The 18,038-nt window shown below is 41.0% G+C and overlaps 1 protein-coding gene across 1 annotated transcript in view; it reads right to left on the reverse strand.

The window, feature by feature from the left end:
* Positions 1-7,292: 7,292 nt before the first annotated feature.
* Positions 7,293-18,038, reverse strand: part of LOC120516401 — a 51,162-nt gene continuing 40,416 nt past the window's right edge. The window contains exons 5-8 of the mRNA XM_039738048.1: positions 17,289-17,341; positions 11,641-11,781; positions 11,452-11,540; positions 7,293-7,542 (exon numbers count right to left, since the gene is read on the reverse strand). Coding sequence (XP_039593982.1) covers positions 7,366-7,542; positions 11,452-11,540; positions 11,641-11,781; positions 17,289-17,341 — 460 coding nt within the window. The 3' untranslated portion in view covers positions 7,293-7,365. The remainder of the gene's footprint in view (positions 7,543-11,451; positions 11,541-11,640; positions 11,782-17,288; positions 17,342-18,038) is intronic.

Consider the following 18,038-nt stretch of genomic DNA (forward strand, 5'->3'; position numbering starts at 1 on the left):
CCCAATGCCTGTTCAGCACAGGACTGAAAGTTTTAATGCTTCAAAAAGGGTGCCACTTAATAATTGTGAAGATTCAAGCTTATCAACTTCATCAGGCATCGCAGCCAGAATGCACAAAGTGGGAAATGCTAGCAAATATCGAGTCACCCCAGCAGCAATCAAATTCAGGCCATTGATTACAATGAATTGTTGCCTAAGGTGGAGGCTTTCCAGAATATACATTGAGGATAAGTGTTTGACCTGTGGTTCCAGTGTGTAACAGCAGAGCAATTAGGGGGTGCCTAATCTACTGGAGTTACATTTACATTTGCATTTATTTGCTTAGCAGATACTTTTATCCAAAGCGACTTATAAAAGATAATAGATTACAATCTATAAACCAATTAAACATAAGAATATAAAATATCGCAGAGCAAAGATTTTGTTTTTCTTTCATCAATTCAACAGATATTCACAGTTGTTTCTTAAATACATTGAGGGAGTCAGCAGGTCAGATGGAGGTGGGCAGCTCATTCCACCAACTAGGAATTACACAGGAAAAGAGCCTAGATTGAGACTTGATGCCATGTACAGGTGGCATAACCAGATGCTGTTGAGTGGGTGAGAAGGAGCATAGCACCTTACCAGTGTCTCCATATCCTCAGACGCTGACCTATTGAATACTCTGTAGGCAAGCATCAGGCATTTGAACTTAATGCATGCTGTGACAAGGAGCCAATGTAGTGACCTGAAGAGAGGAGTGACATGTGCCCATCTCAGCATGTTAAATTCTTCTTCTTCTTTTGGCTGCTCCTGTTAGGGGTTGCCACAGCGGATCATCTTCTTCCATTTCTTTCTGTCCTCTGCATCTTGCTCTGTTACACCCATCACCTGCATGTCCTCTCTCGCCACATCCATAAACCTTCTCTTAGGCCTCTCTGACTTTGCCTCCCAACCATTCCACTTGAGCTGACACTCTAATGTACTCATTTCTAATTCTATCCATCCTTGTCACACTAAATGCAAATCTTAGCATGCTTAAGGCCGGAGTTATACTTCACGCGACGCATGCTGCAGTGGACGCTCCTGCTATGCAAGCGTTGTAGTGTTTATACTTGCTTGTTTACTTGTTTGTTTGTAAATCTGGAGGAATCCACCAGGTGGCAGTGCGAGATATTATCATGGTGAGAACATGTTCGGCTTCTCTGTGTTGTTAATTGCCTAGAACACCCATTAAATTCTGATGACATCTTACGGCAATATCTCTGAAAAGGATGTTTATTGATTACATCCATCAATCCAGGGATTGGGCAAGAGTGAGAAACAGTTCCTTGACGAGGCCTCAGCTCATCGCAAGGTGAATACAAGCACACCCATACACTAGCGTAATTTTAGTGGCACCAGATCCCCAAATCTGCATATCTTTGGAAGGAAAGCGGAGCACAGTGTGGAATACAAGCAGGAAATACCAGCAACATAACTCCCTGCGAGACAGCAGTGCTATCGCTCCGCCACCGTGACACCCCCATGTGTGTAATTAACAGTATTCATTATTTAAATGAATGTAACATACACACTTTAATGCATTTCATCATGAAAGTGATATCAAGTATAAATCTAAAGATTCTAAATGTGCAGAGAGTTGGAATATCATACATTTAATTTGTTCTGTGTGGCAATCTATCGCTGCTTTCCGCTGCTGTCAGGTCCAAAAAGCTCGTAGCAATTAAAAACTGGGATGACGTTTGACGGTCTGCTTTAATGATAAAGTAAACTACGAGGTTAAAGTGGACATTTCGAGATTAAAGCCAAAATTTCCACTTTAATCACAAAATATACGTTTTCACCGTGTCCTTTATTTTTTTCTCAGTGGCTCAAATATAACGCTATACATTATGTTGCTGTTGTTAAGTTGCAAAAATAAAAAAGACGACACAAAAGATGGTATGTGAGACTTTTAAAATGTATCGTGTCATTACGTTCGGGAACTATCTACATGTGACAGAAAGCCTCTATGCCGATCCTACGGGATGAATGCTTCAATGTGGTGAAGCAAAATGCCAACATAAAGATGCATTCGTGGTGCTTTTATATTCAAGTGTCGCATATTCCCGATCGTAATGACACGATACACATACCACCTTTTGTGACGTCTATTTTTTATTTTTTTTGCAACTTCACATTGGCAACATAATGTATAGCGCTGTATTTGAGCCACTGAGAAAAAAATAAAAGACACGGTGGCGTATTTTGTGATTAAAGTGGAAATTTTGGCTTTAATCTCGAAATGTCCACTTTAACCTCGTAGTTTACTTTATTATTAAAGCAGACGGTTGTAAACGTCATCAAGTTACAATCAATCTGACTTCTTGGACCTGACAGCAGGTAAAGTAAAAAAATAAAAAATAGACGGCACAAAAGATGGTATGTGAGACTTTTAAAATGTATTGCGTCATTACGATCGGGAATATGCGACGCCTGAATATAAAACCAACACGAATGCATCTGTATGTTGGCATTTTGTTTCACCACTTTGAACCATTCATCAAACAGCAAAGCGCGCACATTGATCTCCGAAGGATCTCCATAGAGGCTTGCTGTCACATGTAGATAGTAAACAGAGACTCTGACGTCACATTCCGACTTTTAGCACAGTCGCCCCGACTTTTGCTGGTACTGCAACTCGCGCCGCGCCGCATTAATTTCTGAGGACCTGCTCAGAGGACACATGAAATGAACGCTGGGAACGCGTGGCAGCCATGATGCGGGTGCGTACGCGTTCTGAACTTGAAGTATAAATCGGCCCTAACTCTACCACCTCCAGCTCTATGTCCTGCTTTCTGGTCAGTGCCACCGTCTCCAACCCATATAACATAGCTGGTCTCAGTTCCGTCCTGTAGACCTTCCCTTTCACTCTTGCTGTTATCTGTCTGTCACAAATCACTCCTGACACACTTCTCCACTGATTCCACCCTGCTTGTACTCTCTTTTTCACCTCTCTTCCAACTCTACTCCCTACATCCTCACCATTCCATTGACCTTCCTCTCATTTACACACATGTATTCTGTCTTGTTCCTACTGACCTTCATTCCTCTCCTCTCTAGAGCATATCTCCACCTCTCCAGGGTCTCCTTGACCTGCTCCCTGCTGTCACTACAGATCACAATGTCATCAGCAAACACCATAGTCCATGGGGACTCCTGTCTAATCCCATCCGTCAACCTGTCCATCACCATTGCAAATAAGAAAGGGCTCCCCCTTATTTTTAAATATTGGCACCAGTACACTTCTTCTCCACTCCTCAGACATCCTCTCACTTTCCAAGATTCCATTAAACAATCTGGTTAAAAACTCCACTGCCATCTCTTCTAAACACCTCCATGCTTCCACAGGTATGTCATCTGGACCAACGGCCTTTCCATTTTTCATCTTTTACATAGCTGTCATTACTTCCTCCTTGCTAATCCGTTGCACTTCCTGATTCACTATCTCCACATCATCCAACCTTTTCTCTCTCTCGTTCTCTTCATTCATCAGCCTCTCAAAGTACTCTTTCCATCTGCTCAACACATTCTCCTTGCTTGTGAGTACATTTCTGTCTTTATCCTTTATTACCCTAAGCTTCTGCACATCTTTCCTAGCTCGGTCCCTCTGTCTAGCCAATCGTTACTGGTCCTTTTCTCCCTCCTTAGTGTCCAACCTCTCGTACAACTCATCATACACTTTTTCTTTAGCTTTTGCCACCTCTCTCTTCACCTTGCATCTTATCTCCTTGTACTCTTGTCTACTTTCTACATCTTTCTGACTATCCCACTTCTTCTTTGCCATCCTCTTCCTCTGTATACTCTCCTGTATTTCCTCATTCCACCACCAGGTATCCTTTTCCTCCTTCCTCTTTCCAGATGTCACACCAAGCACCCTTCTTGCTGTCACCTTTACTACATCTGCTGTAGTTTCCCAGCTGTCTGGTGACTCTTCACTACCACCCAGTGCCTGTCTCGCCTTCTCTCTAAACCTAACCTTGCAGTCTTCCTTTTTCAACTTCTGCCATTTGATCCTTGGCTCTGCCCTCACTCTCTTCCTCTTCTTGATCTCCAGCATCATCCTACAGACCACCATCCTATGCTGCTTAACTACACTTTCCCCTGCCACCACCTTGCAGTCTTCACTCTCCTTCAGATCCACTCTTCTGCAAAGGATGTAATCTACCTGTGTGCATCTTTCTCCACTGTTGTACATAACCCTATGTTCCTCCCTCTTCTTAAAATACGTATTCACCACAGTCATGTCCATCCTTTTGGCAAAATCCACTATCCTTTAACCTTCTTCATTCCTCTCCTTGACACCATACCTACCCATCACCTCCTTGTCTCCTCTGTTCCCTTCACCAACATGTCCATTGAAATCTGCTTCAATCACCACTTTCTGTCCCTTGGGTACACTGTTCATCACTTAATCCAGCTCACTCCAAAAATCTTCTTTCTCATCGCACACCTGACTTGTAGGGCATATTTACTAACAACATTCATTATAACTCCTCCAATTTCCAGCTTAATAATCATCACTTGATCTGACACTCTTTTGACCTCCAAAACACTCTTGACATACTGTTCCTTCAGAATAACCCCTACTCCATGTCTCCTCCTATCCACACCATGATAGAACAATTTGAATCCACCTCCGATCTACCTGGTCTTACTCCCCTTCCATTAAGTCTCTGGCATGTTAATTTCATTCTGGATAATCCTGCCAGAAGTGAGTTGCAGTAGTCCAGATGAAACAAAAACAAAGCCTGGACAAGAAACTGTGCACCACACTCTGTCAGATAAAGTCTGATCTTGAAGAGCATAAGCGAAGTATATGTAGGTAAGGCAGGATAAAGCACAAGTTAAACGTGTTTCAAAAGAAATTTCTCAGTCCAAAAAGTTCATTTTTAAAAAGGTTTAGTGACAATTCAAAGCAAACGCTTCACAACAAAAGAGAAAAAACTTGTTATACACACAAAATCAAAGGTAAAAAAGGAAAAAAGTTTCTCCATTGAACTTAACTTTTTCTTGTTCAACTTCAGTTATTTTCTATACTTAAAGATGAGTTACTTCTCTATGCTTTACTTAATACATTCAGTACATTCTATACTTACGGTGCTGCACGCTCAATAGAGCATGTTACATTACATACAATTGGGCATGGTTTGAAACTGTGTGCCATCCATACCTTACATACTGCAAGTCAGATCACTAACTGAAGCTAATCTGCACCAATAAGAGAAACCATGGGATTGGATGATGGAGCCCAGCGAGGTGGTGTGCAGAGAGAAAAGCAGAAGACTCAGCACTGATCCTTCAGATTTCTGGCTCTTTAAATGTTATAGGTATACTTCATGAAGACAGTAACTGCTAATCGATTTTATAGTCATTCCATTTGTTTAAATAATAAAATGTCATCTTGCTAAGGGGCCCTAACCTCAATATTTATAACTGGGGCCCCAAACCTTCAAGAGAAATAAACACTCACTGTCCTTAAATCTTATACATAGAGTGAAGTAAACAAAAAGATTGCATGCACTAGAGAAGGAGGTCCTTCACCCTGGCACAGCCAAGCACTTACTGCTGAGCCCTTTATAGATCCTCCTGTCTTTAATATAAGGCAGTTATTGGTTTTGGTGGCACAGTGACAATAAATGTCACCACAGCTTACATATCTACTCTCCAGGAAGCTCCTTGGAGGTCTGCTCCCACCATATCCTCCTCAGCTTTTCTCTCTGATAAGCTGATGATTTGCCACATTAAGGACCCTAAAGCTACATGATTTTCTAATTAACACCTCATGAGTTGCCGGGAAAGCTTATTTTAAAATTCAAATACTTTCAGTCCTTTTGTTTTCTACACTAACAAAATAATGTATTACAGATCATCACAAAAGGCCAAAAGAATGCCTTTGTTCAGGGTTCTCATTGTTATCTTTCAAAGTTTAGAAATACAAAAGACAGTGAAACTTGTTACAAATGGCTAAATTAGCCAGAACAAGTATTCATATTGTGTCAATTTTCAGCCATTTATTTTCTAGGACTCATTTCTGCCTACTTAAGGTCATTGCAGATTCAGACCTCTAGATGGTGACACGGCACTGGAAGCAACACAAATGCTTTTGGTTATTACTTCCACCTATTCAATTCCCCACTTTATCTTATTTAGGGGTGTGGGCCTATTACACCCAAGATTGCAGCAAGGTAAGAAATGGCCCAATACTGGGGACATGATTCTATTTCAGGGTGTGCCAAAAATGGCAAAAATAAATAAACTAGATGAATTAGTCTCACTGAATAGCTTAGCAAAATGTCAATAAACTGTTCAGGGATAATATGTTGGTACTGCACGGAACACAATTCAGATAAGAATCAAACCCGGGGTCAAGTTTTAAAGTAGAAACACTTGATAGTGCCATTTTACTATTAACATTATTATTATATTTTCTCAGTCTCTGTTGCTTGCTTTTCACCAGGAACCCACCACATTCCTTAGGTTTCATTGTCTGTTGGTCAGGACTTTACAAAGTATGCAGGTAGTTCCAAGGAGGATGATCTTCTGCAATTTAGTGGCACTCACTTTACCTGGCAGTTCCTCAAGATATTTTTGGAGACCCAGGTGCCCAAGTGTCCGGACATGACTGGAATCACACAAGCGTTAGTGTTCCACATATGCAAAATCTCAGTCTTAAGGCATTCATGTCATCCGTAATGGCTATATTGATGAGTAGACATCACCTCTTGTGTCTGTCACAGAGAATGATGGCCAGTCATTTGACTTCAATGGTATGATCAGTGTTATCTTTCGTCTTGACCACCTTTCCTGGCTGGTGGTCTTACCAATGGTCAGGCACTAGGAGGACAAGCTCATAGACCATTGACCAGCGCAGGTGACTAGTACTCGAAAGTGTCAATGAGCGTATTGTTTCAGCACTAGCACAGAGTGCTAGTGACTGATGCATTCTTCTTGTTGTTGACTGTGATAGGTGGTCCAAGGCGGAGAGCAGAATTTAAATAGGTGTGCGCCCGATAGCGCTGCTCCAGGATTGATTAAGGTGCTCGGCTTATTGTGCACTCACATGCTAAAGTGAGTGGATCAGTCAGATGCTGCATTCAGGCCTTGGAGTGGGCAGAAGGTCATATCTGCACCCAGTCAAGCTAACATGAGAGGAGCCTGCACAGCAGAAGGGGAGGAGAAACAACAGAGAAGAGAAAGGCAAGAAAACAAAAGACACAGAGGTTAAAGAAAAACGAGAACGTGAGGAGCCAGCGTGCAGTAGGGTGGAGGCAGGCAGCCAGGTAAGAGCTGCAGGTAGAACATAGGGCCGATGATAGGGGGCTCCGACTGAGCAATTTTTGGCTAGCTGGAGTGGCCCGATGCCTGCTCTAATGTTAAGCAGAGGAGTGGCAGCAAGATGGGGAGGTACAAGGCTAAGCGCAGCACCCTGTTTGAAGCCCATTGGACAGCAGGGACCCAAGCCTGGATGATGAAGGTTGGCTGCGCATTCCGGTAGGATGTCTCCTCATGTTGCTGGATCTGAAGATGGTAAAAATTTCAGTTTTAGAAAGAAGCATCAGGCCCTGCGTGTTTTAAAAGGACAGTTACCTGCTGTGGATTTTAACAGATTATTAATTTGGGACTTTAAACCTTCATGTATGACATCAGATTTTATGGATTATTTATTTATTTAATGACTGGAGCACTGCACTTTTGTACACTGCTATTTTTGATTGTTTTTAATAAAAACAATTTTTTTTTTTTTGCCCCTGCCCTTTGCTGCATGTGTATGTCATAATTTGCCCGGCTCATCTCGGTACATGATCAAACCTATAGGAGGTTCAATGAGCTGCCAAACCTTCCAACACACCAACACCAACACAAGTATCACTTCTCAAATACCTCACAGATGATACACAAACATTACACAAGCACAATTGCTCTTATATTCCCTGTTTCTTCTCCTTTCTTTATCTCCTTTTAGTCCTCCAAGCAAGCTTTGTCTGCATCCACCCAGTTCTGGCTAACCTGGATAAGGTTGGACGGCTTCTTTTATGCTGGAACCAGGAGCACTTCTGGCTTGACAATACCACAAGTAGGAGATACTTCCAGGTCAGATGGAGGTTTCTTTAAGGAGGCAACAATTTGTCCCTGCAGCTCCCCAGGACGGCACCCATGGAACATCACAAGGCTGCGCTACTGGATTACACTTCCCAGCCTGCCCAGCAGGTATTAATTCAGGCACTGTAGTCCAGGACAGCTATTGTGTTGGGTGAGAAAATAGTCCATACAATTAGTCTCCAACTGTCCTTCCATTAAACTGGTCTCTTGGCCGGAATAGGATCTTGAACCACCCTGGCCAGGATGCCAGCCCAGGCCTGGTGACCATCACAATGACTATCAATGGTTCAGTTCCAAGAGGCTTCCAGAAGCAAGAAGGGAGTATGGAGTTGGTACAGACCACCACATTGACATACCCTGTTCTTGCTATCACCACAACTCTTGAGAAGTTTTTTTCTGATGACCATATGTTAAATGCTTGATCCTGAGCTGCCATGAGTGTACTCTCTGGCCTTTCAAACCATAGACTTGTAACCATCCAAAGGTCAGCTTCTTGTTAACATAGTTGTTTGATGTTTGTCTGTAGAACTGACCAAGGTTTTGATGAGAGATTGTTGATTTTTTCATTGATTAGTGAAGTTTTCAACTTGCTCTTGATGGTCTTGAGATTAGATGTTGTTGTCTGGGGACAAATATTGGGCCTGAAGTATTAGCACTTCATTTCTTTGCTGATTTCATTAAGAGAATAATTCTCTTTTTCGTGTCTCAGTATGAGTGTGATACATTTATCAGTTCAAGTTTGATGTATTGTTAAGACCGATGACTGTGCCCTTCAGCTCAATAAGCTCAATGCCGTCACTTCTTCTGGGGACTTACATTCAGTCTGTTTCAGCTTTCAGATGCATGACACTAAACTTAATTAGTAGCTTTTTGGTTTTCCTCTTAGATTTTTTGCATTGTCTAGACGATGATCCTTAAGCTGCACCGCTTTGGTTCTTTCATTTTACTGTGCTGAATACTATCACTCTGATCTTCTTCTACATATTTGTAAACCTCATCCCGATCAAGATTTGCAACCGGTCCTGAGAGAAGCTTGATTCATTTGATGGTTACAACTTGTCTAGTCCGAATTCCATGCAGATGACATTGCTAAATGTCTTGCCTGTGCTGAACTGTTTATCTAACTGACCACTGTTCTTTGCAAAGAGCTTCAGGTCATCCATGTATAGCAGCTAACCCTATGCTTCTTCCACAGGATGTAGCCTAAATTGTTACTGTTGGGCATGTTGGTGAGTAGAACCAGCGACACGCAGAACAACATGGAGTCGCCTTGGAATATTCCTCTTTGAATGGTTACTCTACCAGCTGTGATGCAACCTCCAGTATAACAGACTTGCATCTCAGTTTTCTATTCACATTGCAGCCTCTAGGAATTGAATGTTAGTTGGGTTAGTTCCATAGATCATGAACGCTTCAATGATCCATCTATGTAGGATGCTATCAGGCCTTTTTGCAGTTGATCCAGGCCATGTTGAGTTAATGTTTTCCTCTTTTAGTGTCCTCTATCATTGTCTTATCCACAAGTAGTTAGTCATTACATCCTTGTGTTAACCTTCTACAGCTTTTTTATTCTGCTGGCAAGATATTTTTGCAAGATGTTGATAAAGCCTTTCAGAAATTTAGTGTGGTGTGCATATTGCACATAGTTGATAGGCAAGTAATTATATGATAGTTTTTTTGAGTTCTTTTAGTTCTTGGTTTTAGATAGTAGAATGATTGCTCCATTTGTGAACCAGTCTGGTAGAATACTTCGATTTCTTTTATTAAAGAGCAAGAGAGAGGTTGGGAGCATACAGTGAGATAACGCATTGCCGCACCCACCACACGACGAGCCACCCTAACCCGATCATAGCCATGCAACGGGTGACACCTCAGCACCAGACTAGTTTGGTTGGAATGGAACAGTGTGAGGTTTTTTTTTTTACAGTGGCTGGTGTGCCAGTCCTTCTACCAGCCCCCAAGTTTTCCCTGCAAGCTGGAGGACCTGCTTGAAGGTTAACATCATACTCAAGATGGAGCAATTGCAGGTTAAGGGCTTTGCTGAAAGGCCCAATGGAGTGGAATCACTTGTCTTACTGTATATACGGCATTCAAATCAACAACGTTCCAATTGCTGATGCAGATCCCTAGCCTCAGAACCACCACTCCGCCTAACTAGCTTTCAGTTATTACTATTATTATTATTTGATTATGATGAAAGTGTAGCCCACAACAAATGAAAAGAAGAACAGTTGCACTTCAGAGCCTAATACATGTACTGAAATTGCATGATCCCTAAATAATGACTGCATCTGCATGTAATTTTGTATTATGTGGCTCTGTATTAAATCTGTTTTCTTGTCAGGAGGCGCCACCCCCTTAAAACATTGTTAAAAAAATGGCTGAGGTACTGTGGAGGTGTATGTGATATACTGGTGCTCCCTATGGGTTGGTTTGATACATTACATCTATTGCTGCTGTCACACATGTGCACATGGGAGACGGTTTACAGCCTCAAATAAAGTGTTTCTCCACCGGACAGAGGGATGGCGCTGTACTCTAACTCTTTCTCCTCTTTCCCTCTGTGGATCATCAGTAAAACCCGTCCCATTAAAACGTCACGTCCACCTCAGGTCCCCCAGAACCTGCTTACTACCAATGTTAAAACCTGCCTTCCTATGACATTACTTCACAACCGATCTCTTAGAACCTGCCTCTCAATGACAACATTTCAGCTTCCAAACCCGCCTCTTCCTATCAGGCTGCTATATATCGGCCATCTTTTCCAATGTATCTCAGTTCTGTTTTGGACTCAAGTCTGTAAAGACATTTTTTTTTTTTTTGCCTTTTCATTAACCATCTTTCATATAAACGGGGTGGCCACTCCAAATCTTTTCTGTCTCCTCTTGTTTATTTTACACTGCCTAGAACCCTGTTCCAAATAAAAAAGGGTACTTCAATGGATTCATAGAAGAAGAATATGGCAATTCTGAAACTAGATCAGGCAGATTTTGAAGCAAAGTTACACTTGAGTCCTGAAGGAGCTGAGTGGTGCTTAATGTTGCTACCTCACCATTCAAATCCAAATTCTAATAGCTGGCTATGTGGACTTTCCATGTGCTGACTGCATCTTTATGCTTTCTTCCTTTCACATCCTCAAAGATGGTGGGTTTAACACATTGACAATTCTAAATTAGCCCCAGTGGGTGAGGATTCAATGAGACAAACTGGCACCATGTCTGTTGTTTTTTTAACTATCTCTACAGTGTAACAGGTACAGTTCATGAGAGTACATAAAGCAAACAAAGAGGCTCATTTTATCCGGCAGGGTGCAGCTGACAGGCCTACCTTTACGGGCAGGAAGAGTTCCATGTTCTTGTTGTCTGACAGCCTCAATTGTCCTCTTTGAATATCAGTTTGCATTTCATGGAGCAGCTCTTTCAGAAAAGATGATAACATTTGAACAAGACACTTAAGCACACTGCAAATTGTAACATCAGTACTGGAAAACAATGCTGTACCCGTGGGTTTTGTTACCTTGTCCTTGTTCTCGTGGTGTAGCTTTCAAGCAGACATTGTGCTTCCTCTTGTCGATTCCTTTATGATGTGAATCAAGCTCAAGATTTTTTTCTGTGACCCTTTCCTTACACTCCCTTTGTGAAACTGCCTCCCCAAAAGCTACAGAACAAAAGCAAAAGGTAACAAAACATTAATTTTTACCATACATGTTTCTTGCCATGCCTTTAACCATAAGAACAAAAAGCAAACAAAAAACCGCTAAGGGGCGCCACTGAGCCCCAAACCACAGACACAGCAATACCCAACACAATTCCAAGATCAAATAAATAATTTTTACTTGACAAAAGCACCTCTTCATAAGAATACCAGTACTCTGACTTGATTTAAGTGAGGCAGCGGGCTCTCTTTTAAACAAGACCTGGAAACTGCTTCCGGTCTCCTGCACACCCCAAAGCATTAATGTACTTTAGACCACCGCTATTAACTTCTCATATAATGAAACCCTTTGAAATGTTCATTAAAAGACAGCAACTTAACAAAACTGAGCCTCTCCTGGACCCTCAACGACTTGCATACAGAGCAAAGAGTCACTTTGTAACACTTCTGAATTTACTGTATGAACACTTGGAAGGATCGCTACATAAACCCAAATAAGAATGATAAATAATTACAAAACTTTCAATCAAAGTCATGCAGTATAAGCTACTAACCTGAAACATTACCTTTTATATAATTAGTCTGTTTTGTAAAAAGGTGTCAAGCAAGAAAGCTTTTCATCATATTGTTTCACTTAAATACACAATAAAAATGAAGTGTGTTCTCTCTTATTGAATTCACTCTTGTTGGATCCATGAAGATGAGCAGATCTGGCAAATGAATGGCTGAATCTTCTGAACTGAAGTTAACTCATCCAGGAGTATTCTTCATGACAGTGTCTGGTCCACAGTGGAGCAGTAAGGACAGGCCAAAAGTCTAAGGCATCTTTTTGACTTTTACTGACCAATACAGAAAATTAATAAACTATTGATATTTCACTAAAGAATGTTAGAGGTTGACAGATTCATAACATAGTCCCTGTCTTCTGGGCTTTATCTAGCGCTGCTATGTCATTTCATAGCCTGTCACTCATGCACATCAGAGGGTCACCCTCCAAGTTCCTTCCAGGTATGAGGTACCACCGCAGACAGAGAGGGGGGTACCTCTGCTAGCTGTCTTGTCTTCTTCTTCCTACACAATGTAGAGAAACCGCCCAGTGCTGGCAACTACCTCTGTCCCTTCCAGCCCCTGGACCATGAAAGCACAACCACCCAGAAAGAGGTGTCACTTCTTACCCTAACAACCAAGGGCAAAGGAGCTCCTCAATCACCTAACGCCAGACAAAGCAGTCATTGTTTCTATAGCCTGTTATTCTGGTGGCAACAGTTTTTGTTTCATTCTCACTCCATCAAGCATTTTTCTTGTTTGAACCGTTAAGTGAATGGGGATGGCCAGGTTGGCACCCCAAAATTTGTCCTTGTTTAAACTTGTCATTCCCTCAGAGGACCAGAGGTCCAAAAGCCAAAACTACACACAATACTTCAGATGAGGCCTTACTAGTGCATTATTTATATACCAGCAGCCATAGCACATGTACTGCAGAAGAAATCATCCACCTGAAGCTAAGCATGTTTGTCCCAGCTAGTGTGTGGATGGGAGACCATCCAGGAAAAGCTTGAGTTGCTGCTGGAAGAAGTGGTAGGGAGGCCAGCAGGGGGTGTTCACCCTGTGGTCTGAGTATGGATCCTAATGCCCTAGTGCAATGATGGGAACACAGTGTTGTGAAAATGGTGTCGTTCTTCAGATAAGATGAAAAACTGAGGTCCTGAGACTCTGTGGTCATTAAAGATCCTTGGGCATCGTTCGTAAAGAATAGGGTGTATCCTGATGTCCAGGATAAATTGCCCAGTTATTCTGGCCCCCTAATCATCCCCTAACCTTCTCCCATTACAGCTAATGTGTGCTGTGTGCAAAATGGCTGCTATTGCATCATCCAGGTGGATGCTGTACATTGGTGGTGGCTAAAATGTGCCCCCACCCCCCACACACACACACTCTATGTAAAACATTTGGAGTATCTTGAAAAAAACTAGATAATTGCAATGTCTTCTTCTTGTATAATTTAAACAGAACCTCCTTTGACTGTTATCCTGCCCCTGAAATTCAACGCAGAGTGCATTGCAATGGTCTGTATAAAATGTGTAATTAATTGGTTCTTTCAATTTGCTGTGCTGAATACTATTGCTCTGATAATTTTGTCAGGCATGATGCATCATGCAGCTAAAATGTTCCTTCTCCCAAAAACTGAAATATTTTAGGCAAAAGAGAACCCAACCACCTAAGCCATCTTTACACAACAGCAATTTTCCTTCTCAGCTTCATTTTCCTGCAGATAGGTTTAGAATATTTATCTTTGTAAATTCCTTGCATGAAATAAGTTAACTATATTTGTAAAAATGTCCACAATGCCTGTCATAATTCTGATTTATAACACAATGGATTGTTGCAAAATCAGACCAGGGAAACCTTTATTTTTTTAGGGTTGTTAAAGAAACTCACTGCTGTTACCTTTGATGGTTACAGACCTGTTAGTAGCAATGCAAACAAAGTTCCTCAAGACTTATTTTCTTGGCCAAACTAAGAAAATGTTGGTGAATGTCTCTGTTTCTAGATATTCCTTAATTTGAGATTAAGGCAGCAGATGTCCAAATCCAGTCCTGGAGGGCTGCGGCAGCTGCAGGTTTTCATTCTAACTAGAAAATCAACAGTTTTGGAAATGTTTGCTGTGGCAGAATGAGAGCTGCAACAAGCCATCAAATTAAATAACAGGTTTAATTAACAGCAAGAATCAGCTTCTCTTTAAGAAATTGATTGGAATGCAAGGTTGGAGTTTGATGTCCCAATTTAGCTGGTCATCTGTTAACTTGTTTCACATCTCATTTCTGTTTGGCTGTCATTTAACCTCCTTAGCATTAGACCTGAACTTCACTTGGGCTGTAAAAACAGTGGGAAAAGCGCTAGTCCCGAGCATCACTCAGGCAACTGTATAGACGTGTAATCATTGGACCTGAAGGTTACTCGGGCTATAAAAGTGCCAGCAGCATTAGTGCTGAGTGTTGTTTAGGAAATGATACAGACGTGCCTTGTGCAAGCGACAGGCTCGAGTGTTACCCAGGCAATGGTGCAGACATGTCTTCTCCTAGCCTCATAATAACATCTCGTAAGAAACGTTTTTCAGCATCCCAAGTGTTTCACACTGTTGACAATGATACGAGCAGTGATGACGAAGTGAACCAGTCTTCAGGCAGTGAAACTGAAATGGACAGTGAAATCAAAAGTGATTCTAAAGAATCCGAAAGTGACGTTTGTGTCAATTGCACATGTGCAGTATGCTGTTCAAAACCTGATCAGTCTGGAAAGGAAATTTGCAAGGAATCATATCACTGTTGTCCCGACTCTGACAATGAATTGTGTATTTCACCATGCTTCCAGATATACTACACAAACGACACATTTTGACAGTATCTATGATATTAGTATTATTTTTATTATTATTATTATACTTTCTACACTTCTGACTTTGTACTAGTGTGTTTTACATATTTAACAATAGAAAGATCAGATTTAATAAATATGTAATTTGTAATTGAGAAAATAACTAAGGCTAAGGAGGTTAATGAAGAAAAGATTTAATTCAGAGGACTGAATCCTTAAAAACTGAATGGAAAAGCAAGTTAATTAGCAGTGGAAACTGGTCACTTATAAGGAAAAGGATTCTCCCTCCAGGCCCAGAATTTGACACTCCTGGATTAAGGGTACAAGGGGCACTGTTCTTGACCCTTAGCAGATGTTGCTGTTTTTCAAAAAAACTAGAACAGCAGCAAACTCCTCTCAGTAGTTTAATGTATTAATCAAATGTTTATAGCAGTTGTCTTAATCAAACTCCAGCAATTTTCAATGAGATGCTAAAAGCAATTTCTAATATCCATCCATCCATCCATCCATCCATTATCCAACCCACTATAGCCTAACTACACGTCATGGGGGTGTGCCGGAGCCAATCGCAGCCAACACAGGGTGCAAGGTAGGAAACAAACCCAGGACAGGGCACCAGCCCACAGCAGAATTTCTAATATAGAAAAATATTTCTTTTTGGAATATGTATGTGACATTTTCTTTTCTACCAGGTTTCTGGGTTGCGTGAATAAGCCCTTCAACCCTGCAGTGTTCTTGCCATGCCTGTGCTCAGGTGTGTTCTTGATATATTTAACTGACATTTTTTATCGTAACAACCAACAATTTATACAGGAAAATAATGACTATTAACAAGGTTACCTAAACTTTTGCATCCCACTGTATGTCAATGTAATGTAAGGAGCACAATATTCACAGTCACATGACTAGTCTCCTGTGACACGCACACAAAGAATGAAAAGAATATTTAACTTTGCAAAATATTTTAAAACACAGTATTGGGAATGGGAGTACAGGGGAAGAGAAAGCGAAGGACACTAAATTGGAGGCAAATGGATAAATTAAAAGAAAATCTGAAGGAAAGGGCTGACAGGGGAGGAGATGCAGGAGTGAGATGTACTGTATGGAGAAGGTTGATCAAGAACTTCCACCCCAAATACAAGTGGGAAAAGATAAAGAAGAAGAAGATAAATTTCCATAAATAGATTCTCCATTCTTCTAAAGTCCAAATTAATGAAAAATGTATGTACAAGCTGCTGGCATTACAACACGGTAACGCGGTAGCTTGCGTAGTCTTGTTTGTATGTTCCTACTACAATGTAGAGCTTTGCTATCAGTCTATTAATGCATTTGCATGACAAATCACTGCTGCCAAGATCATTCAAACTGAGGAAGAAAATAAATTTAGATAGAAATCAATTAGTACTAGGGTGTTGTACCATGTTAGCCATTATGAATGTAGTGAGAAGTCAAGCAAAATGACACCTTTTATTGGCTAACTAAAAAGATTACAATATGCAAGCTTTCGAGGCAACTCTAGATCTTGCCTGAAGAAGGGGCCTGGATTACCTTGAAAGCTTGCAGATAGAAATCACAAAACTGACAGCTTTTGACTAAACAACAGGCTGTGATCGACTGATTTACTGCAAACTCTGCCTTAAGGCAATGAAAATGACTAAAGAATAGGAATTGAGGGAGGATCAACAGAAATTGTAGAGTGCATCAGTGAGACCCCAAAGAGTTGCAGCCACAATGGGCAAAAAAGAAGAAAAATCGAATGTTGCTCCAGTGGGATTCCTTCAGATTTCTTGCTTTGGTTATTATTGAAGTATTAACAGAATAATTAAGATTGAGCTTTTCCTTATGTCTTTCATGAAAAAATATTGCTATGGCAATATTATTTGACCCTCAATAAAATAGTGTAGTGTGACCCTTAAGACACACAATTATATGACTCCCATTGGACTTCATGACTGCTGCCTTCACAGTGGAGTTGGGCGTCAACCTGTATGAAACACCACAGCTGATGCGTAAAAAACAAGCAATGGCAGTGATTTCAGTAGTGCAAGAACCTTGGTGCTGTTTTATACTTTGAACTTTTTCCTAAATTGCACAACAAAAAAAGCTAGCCAAGAAATAATTAGAAATTTGGTTACCGTTTTCTTTTGCAGGAGACATTGATCGACTTTTGCCTTCCGATATTTCCATTCTAGACAAGAAACATAAAAAAATGAAAAGGATTTTCCATTAATAACCTTAATCTGCTCAGTTTTTTTTTCTTTTTCAAGTTCTTTTACAGAGCTCTTGATAACACATTGCTGTATGCAATTTTACAACTCTGTGCTCTGCACAAGAAGCTTACTGCAAACAGACGGTATGTCCTGCCTCAGTGTCAAGGGATCACAAAAATGCCTTCATGCTGAACTTTTTTTTTTTTGATTTGATATACTTTATTAATCCCCAAAGTGAACTTGTCTTTTCATATGACCTATGGGGGTCAGAGTGCAGGGTCAGCGCCCCAGGAGCAATTTTCAGGATAAGGACATCGCTCAAGGGCCCAATGGAGAACGATCCCTTCTAGCAGTAAACGATTTTGAACGGGCAGCTTTCCAGATACCAGCACATAGCCTTAGCCACAATGCCACCTCTTAATAATAATCTAAACTTCTTAATGAATTGTCTAAAAGTCAATGCAAAGCAAACAACTTCAAATACACAATCCAAATAGCAGAATCCACAAACAAAACAGAAAATGTCAAAAATAAAAACAATACTCACAGGTACCTCAAAAACATACTCAGTGCTCCAGTGCTGGGTCTCACTTCTGACCGAGAACATAAAGTCAGCAGGAGGACCAGCAGCGGTCACGTCAGAGTTAACCCCGCCCACTGGGGCTTCAACCACAA

The sequence above is a fragment of the Polypterus senegalus genome, chromosome 16, assembly GCF_016835505.1.
Source record: "Polypterus senegalus isolate Bchr_013 chromosome 16, ASM1683550v1, whole genome shotgun sequence".
Classification (NCBI taxonomy): domain Eukaryota; kingdom Metazoa; phylum Chordata; class Cladistia; order Polypteriformes; family Polypteridae; genus Polypterus; species Polypterus senegalus.